Source organism: Saccostrea cucullata, unplaced genomic scaffold (genome assembly GCF_032062105.1).
Source record: "Saccostrea cucullata isolate Sc308-1 unplaced genomic scaffold, CSIRO_AGI_Scuc_v1 ctg4633, whole genome shotgun sequence".
Taxonomy (NCBI): Eukaryota; Metazoa; Mollusca; class Bivalvia; order Ostreida; family Ostreidae; genus Saccostrea; species Saccostrea cuccullata.
In genome coordinates, this window is record NW_026931023.1 from 38,201 (window position 1) to 45,399 (window position 7,199).

Below are 7,199 nucleotides of genomic sequence, written 5' to 3' on the forward strand. Positions count from 1 at the left end.
ATGATGTAAACAGAAAACATATGTCTGGTCCTTCAGAAGAACAAAAACGTGTGTCTTTTATAACAACGCTAAGCCAAGCAACAACAGCGGAATCTGACAAAGGACAGATCAGACCATCAGATGGGTCTGTACAATTAATATCTAAGTCAATACCTACATCTGTAAATGACAGCAGACCTACAACTAAATCTTTACCAACTGTTCCTCCTTCTTCCGAGAGAGAAGCAAAAAATAAAGAATCTGTATCAACTAAAACTAAAGCTTCCCAAGCTTCTGGGCCTTCTGAAGAAGATATACCAGACGTTGTGCCCTACCTGATTTTCTTCCCAGATGAGAAGATGGATAAATATAAAGGCTTTTCTAATAGTCTCCCAAGCAAACTGGAAATCAAGAGGCCAAAAATAAGTTTCCGGTCACGGAAGACATCACCTACACATATCGTGGATCCGCAGCGACCTGAAATAGCTATAGAAAAGCTTGATCCGTCACGTACAGCTAAAGAAAAGCTTGATTCGCCACGTACAGCTAAAGAAAAGCATGATATCAACCAGCAAAAGTTTTTTGGAAATTTTTCCTCCAACGTGAACCTGAAGTTAAACCGAACATCGACAAAAGATGAATCCTCAACAAAGATCAAAATGAGAGAACATGGTCCAACGCCACACCCCTGGAGTACAACGCTGACTAAAATGGGGAATAAATTCCAGGGTAACTCCTCTTCTAATTTTAAGGTGGCACAGTTCAATAATACCGAATTGGGAAAAGACGGAGGGAAAATTTACATGAACGAAAATTTGCCGACGTTTGAGCCTTACACACCAAGCAATGAGACGAATTCCACAGACCTTCATAAGACTGATCTTTACCCTGAGGTCAAAAACGTGGTACATCATAACTTTGTCTTGAATAGTCTAATAGAAAATATGGGATCATTGCTGAAAAATGGCGAATCCAAAATACAATTTCTTTTGAAAGGTAACAGTGAACGTGATAAAGGCAAAAGGAAGAGTATAGGAATAACAGAAGATATACAGCTGGTTGACAGTAACTTTATACCAGCCAAGGAGCAAGGGGAAGTAACGCCTCCTCGAATCATAGCAGAAAGTCGGGATGTTCAAAGCAAAATGGCGGGGAACCAAGACTTGTCTCGTTCTCAGACAGACGCTCAGGTAAAAATAGACATGGTTAATACCTTATCAGAACAAAAGGAGAAAAAACAGAAAACAGCCAAAAGGAAGATAAATCTTAAGGAATTGAGTGCACAAAATGTCAATGTGTTCAAAGGTAACAGTACATTACCAAGGAAACCTGCGATTATTGACACAACAACGTCTAAAACGGTGCGTCCAAGTCAAAGAACCCGACTACGTCCAGCAAACCAATCAAAAGACAGGAAGGTCATGTCGGCTCTAATGTCTCTCCTTCCACCCCCACCACCGCCACCGATTTATTACAAAAAGATAACTAGCACTGCAAACCCAGCAAAGACAGATTATCCATCTGAAGATGTGACGAAAACACCTCCTACAGAAGTCAATAGAGCAGAGAAGAAGACAACAATTAAGTTTCCACCCGTCCCTTCTGTGTATCCATCCAACGAACGATCACCAATACCGGCCCCGACCCCGATAAAAATAAAGACAACAAATCCAACTAAAGTAACTACAACGACCGCTCCAACAACAACAACAACACAGATAACAACCACTAGAGTTCCGCGGACCGTGACCCCGAGTCTGTACTATCCCACCATACCCCGCGGACTAACCACCACTGTATACAAGATCAGTCAGATCTTCTTCCCGCCAGATTTCACACAGAGGAGATCGCTCAGTGACATCATTAACGCGGATCCAAACAAAGTCCCGGGGGCGTACACCAAGACTGTGTATCCACCAACACTGGAGCAAATAAACGCCACAGACGTGATGTTGTCTACCCCTTATCATGTAAAAGATTCGGTTTCCAAAGTGCCACGCCTTACTTCCGGTACCACCGAAAGTACAGTTCGACGGAAAGTTCCAGGCATTAAAAGTCTCCCACGTAACATGAAGCAAACAGAATCTAAACCAAGTTCGCCACCAAATATTGTGAGTGAGTTAGAGATTCCCGATCCATTCACGACAGATAACAACGATTTAACTACCCAGTCAGAGTCGCCTCCCGTTTTTAAACATGCTAATGGCTCTGCCTTAATGACAAACGTTCGTAAACAAACGAAAGAAGTAAAAACATTCCGTAATGTTGGAATAAACATTTTAAAAGAAATATTTAAATCACCAAAAGTGAAAAAACAGGACGTTCTCTCGGGGAAAGTGAAACTACCGAAAGGAAAGAATGCGGTTATTCTGGACATCGGTCTGATGAATAAGATCATGGACACATTCAGACGATGGCTGACCAGTACGAAGTTGTTAGTGGTTGAAAAATAATCTACAATATTTATAGGAAGAATATATTCATATTGACCTTCCTAGAACCATCAAAATAAAGTCCCAGCATGAAGGTGATACATGTACATGTGGAATTTTCCGAAAAAAAATGTAAACAGCAGTAAAGATATTGATTCTTTTGATTAAGAGAGAAGGCTCTTGTACAATGGGTTGCTTGTCGCATACGATCATTTACTGCCACACTGTAAACACAGAAGGGAAGGAGAAGAAAATGGTAGAATTAAAATATACGTAATGAATGTGTCTTTTAAGAATCCTATTTGACATCAATTGTTGGGGTCAGAACGGAAGTCAATGTGAATCACAGGGTCTCTCCTCTGCGTTTAATTGCATAGGATTACTTATTATCTCAATAATAACTGTATGTCCTTCATTGTTGTACACGACCAGGACATGTCGAGATTAACTTGTGTGTCTTCCGTACCTATGTTCATCAAATCTACTTTCAGCTGACCTTGAACTTGATTTAATACATTGTATAAGGGCATTTTATATTTCACTTCCCTCACACATGTAGATCACCATTATACATTGGTTACATGACTTTTTGGCCTTGTTCTTCTCTATTACTTTGAAGTTCATATTTTTCTTGTTTTCCTCTGAATCCAAGAAATTTTTGTTACTTCATTCCTGCTGCATTCAATATAATAAAATCTGTGTTACTATATATTTATTTAATGAATGTATGACTTGCGCCATATGTGTTTTTTGTCAAATTAATAAATATATTTAAAATTGTAATGAAACTTCCATGCTTTTGAAGTGTGAAAATTGCAGTTATGCAAATTCAGGAATTGTATGATGTATGATATCATGTGTGCAACGTGGCATTGCCATGGTTACAAGAGAGTTCATTGTCTATAAACATTATTTCTCCAGAATTGTTTACAAATATCTTAAAAACTTTATTCATTTCCGAGATATATTTTCTTCAGATTCAGAACACTAGTATACCATTTTTAAAAGAATGTTTAATAGTTAGGTGGATAATTTTTTTAATATAAAAACAATAAAAACATCAGAGCTTATAAGATAACAATGTATAGAATATAGGTAAAATATCACAAACTCATAAAAACGAATGGAAATCAAACTGACAGAACTTAAAATGTTAAAAGTGACATAGTTAAGACATGTTTCTTACTCGATATATTTTCCATGTATCTTACAATTTTACATGTATCTTACAATTTTACATGTGCTCATAAAACAATCACCGACAACATCATGGAACTTAACTAAAAGTAAGTAAACTGGTGATTTTATTTTACCAATAAATGTCTTCATATATTATTTGAAATCCTGCTGATTGTAATAATTCCGGGTTCTGTGATGTTATTTGAGGAGAGTGTGAACTGAAATATTTGCTTGTGGAGTTAAAATTTTAAAGCACCAAATGATTTTCTTGGTCAACACTATAACACATTAGAACACAATTATATTTACCGAGTACGGAGGGCGAGGTGGATATATTTCATCTCTAATGATGATTGATCTTGTCAATAAAATGAACAAAAAAATGTTGATATGAATATCAATTATCAACTCGGTAACATTCATTCCTAAACAACGTGTTTGATTTCGTGACATCAAAACTTCAATTAGAACAACCGTCCACATATAAACACATTAACACAAAGCTCGAAATACCATTCACCCAATAATAATTCATCCACAAGTCTAAATTCGGAACACTTCTGTACACATCTTTGAGTTTTGGACGTTTTGGTCGAGACCACTCGGAAAACATCCGTAACCATCGTTATATTTTACACATTTAGGAACATGTCCGTTCGGAACACCTCTTTACACATTTTATTACTAGGAAGTTCCAGCAGAGGCTTTGTTGTAGCGGACTTTCGGACGTCTTCGGGCCTGACTGTTGGCTTTCCTTCGTTTTTTGACGACGATGACGACGACAACAATGACGATGATGACGGCGCCACTGACGCCGATAACGATCAGGATTATCTTGTCGTCTGCCTCAGGTGGCGGGTCCTCTGACTTTGTAGAGTTGCTTCCCTTTAAACCTATAAATAAATGTATGAATATTCAGTGCTGAACAGGCTATTAAACGAAGATTCGGGGTATATAGATTTTGCCCTGTCCGTCCGTCTGTCCGTTAGAGCTTTAATATTATATTCACAGGTGTTTTTCTTGTGACAAGACCTTCCTTTGAGTACTAACAAGTTGACTTTTTGACCTTGACCTTTGCAGTTTGACATCCATTTGAGAAAATTCATCTCTTGCCATAAGCTGCGAATCGGGGACATCAGTGTTTCAGAAACACATATCGTTTAGAATTTAAGGACCCACCATACAGTGCAAGTCCTCTGATAAAACACATACAGTAAATCTCGGTTATAACGAAGTCACTGGGACCTATGAAATTACTTCGTTATATCCATAATTCGTTATATCCGTGTAAGAATTCGTAAACTTTATATAACTGGGGATCCAAGATAACTTCGCTATATCCGTGAATTCGCAATATTCGTGTTCGTACTAACCGAGTTTTACTGTACATGTACAGTAGAAAATAGAAGAAAAATATCTATGAGGAAATTAATACTGTTTTTGTACTTAAATAAACGGGCTTCATATTTCATTTAGGTGCAGACGAGGATGTACTTATTCATGAATACCGCTAAAAAATCATTCATAAATAGAATATACGACACGGACATCTAATTCATAATTACGCCAACAACTCCATATCCACTGATTGCGCTACATTTTAAATACGCCAAATTATGTACGAGTACAGTATTTCAAATGTTCTAAAGTACAATACTTTTAATAACAATGCAAAATTACAGTATCATACACAGTGTATAATCATTCTGAATAGAAGTAAAAACTTTTTTGAAGTTCATTATTAAGTTACTTTGAAGTAAGGTATATGTATTAATTGTCTAATCAAAAATTACTTTATAAATCGGTTCTATAAATTTAAGGAGCAGATTCACGATTTTCATTATCAGTATTCACTGAAGAAATGTTAAAAAAATAAATAAATATAAATAAAAAAGTGCATTTTCTTTCGAATGTTAATAGAACCATATATAATTTTTCCATGTTGCATGACTACAAAGTCTCCATTTCATTTTAGCACTTGGTTTGCTAACCTTTATTCATCGGGACAATTAAAGAATTCGGTTTTATCATAGGTGGTCTCGACACATAGCTGGAACGTTTTGTGTAAAATTTTATTATTTGAAATAACGATGCACTTGACATATGGATTATATAATATGCATCTTAAGGTTAATAATAAAATAAGAATCTATATTAAATAAAGCTGGTGACGCACCGCTAAGTTTAATTCCGTGACACACCACACAGCGAAAAAATTAAACATAATGCTCGGGTGATACTCTGTAACTATGTCTGTCAGGCGTGCAAGATCAAAAGGTGACGCAGAGAATTCCTCTAAATGAACAATTCAATTTCTGCAGTGGGGAACGAGCGATAACTCTTCTACTGTTACCGCAACAAAAACTTTCAATAAAATCAGCTGATCTATGTGTTTTTTTTTTTTTGTATATAAATAAAAAGCATTGCATATTATAAATACGAAATAAGAATATATGACATTTCAATACAGGTACAGAAAACCAAGACCCGGAGTATATCGTTTGACCATCCTTTTTATCATTTCATATAATTTAGCTTCGTTACAAGTAGGTTTATTGGTTTATGCACACATTTTGTTTTATGGAGCAATGAATGCTAATGCTCTCGGCGCACTTAGTTAAGGTAGCACCAGTTAATAATCCACAGCTGTCGTTTCTCATAATTATAAACGTGCATCTCCTGTCGTAACGAGAAAAGGATTGTGAAATTGCATAAAGGTTATTAGCTTACATGCGAAGCAAAATTAGCTTATCCTATACATACGAAGCAAATTCGGCTATACATAACATTGAATTTTCAAAATCCCGATCATAATAATAATTCATTGAAATTTCTCAAATAATTTTGAATAATTGAAAAATTCAATGTAGAATTTGAAAGAAATATTCGGCATTTTGAAATCAGAAGATTAAAAAAAATTAATGATTAAAAAGTAAAATATCCAGATATTTATACACTGTGTCAAAGTTTCAAATACTTAATTTTAATTTATCGCTTTCTACAAAGTCTTAATAAATGACATGCACTAAAGTACTAAACAAAACCAACTACAGTAATGAAAACTTTAAGATCCGCGCCTGAATTTTACCTACCGTGTGTTAATGTACCTAGGCAGCAAAACAGCATTAGAGTTGTCATGGTAACCATGTCTGACGCTACACTGTGACAAATCTCCGATTTATTCTGTACCAGAAGAAAACCTTAATTACAAACGAGAACATAAAAAAAATCTGGTATTGGCTTTTTGAAGTAAGAAAAAATCAAACAATACATGCATCAAATTAATAATACCCGTAATTAATGTAAAATCACCTTAATCCGACAAAATCACGGAATCACAGGTAATGATCACCTTACAGAAGAAGTCTTAGTGCATACTCCATAATTACAGGTAGACGGTTACAGATTTTCATATGTTATTTATGTCGACAAGTTTAAGTCACTTTTACCTGTAGGTTTTTATTACACGTTTCGTTTTTAATTAATTCCCATGAAAAACATCATAGTCTTGGCGACGTAGTAATGGTCAGATTTTGAAAAGCTTTCTCTGTAATATTGCCAGCAAGTAGTGGTTATATTATAGCCCGGCTGTGGTCAATTAGTTCACGC

General features: G+C 35.7%; 1 protein-coding gene across 4 annotated transcripts; it reads right to left on the reverse strand.

Annotated features, from left to right (window-relative positions):
• Positions 1 to 3,619: 3,619 nt before the first annotated feature.
• On the reverse strand, positions 3,620 to 7,191 carry LOC134231067 (uncharacterized). 4 transcript variants are annotated; one of them, XR_009984500.1, is made up of 3 exons: positions 6,943 to 7,191; positions 6,683 to 6,773; positions 3,620 to 4,483 (listed from the first exon to the last, which is right to left on the reverse strand). XR_009984500.1 is itself a non-coding variant. In XM_062712964.1 (3 exons), the coding sequence occupies exons 1-3, from the start codon at positions 6,865 to 6,867 to the stop codon at positions 4,275 to 4,277; spliced, it is 306 nt and encodes a 101-aa protein (XP_062568948.1). In that variant the 5' UTR covers positions 6,868 to 7,181; the 3' UTR covers positions 3,620 to 4,274. The 4 variants fall into 4 exon arrangements, 1 of the variants encoding a protein (XP_062568948.1); XR_009984499.1 differs by having other exon boundaries at positions 6,903 to 7,190; XR_009984498.1 differs by having other exon boundaries at positions 6,683 to 6,790; positions 6,903 to 7,190.
• Positions 7,192 to 7,199: the final 8 nt, after the last annotated feature.

What these genes read in the sequence shown, in the direction of transcription:
- LOC134231067 (XM_062712964.1), bottom strand. An exon ending in CCTAGGTACATTAACACACG is followed by an intron (nt 4,484 to 6,682) that starts GTAGGTAAAATT and finishes ATTTATTTATAG; the next exon opens with GTTTAAAGGGAAGCAACTCT.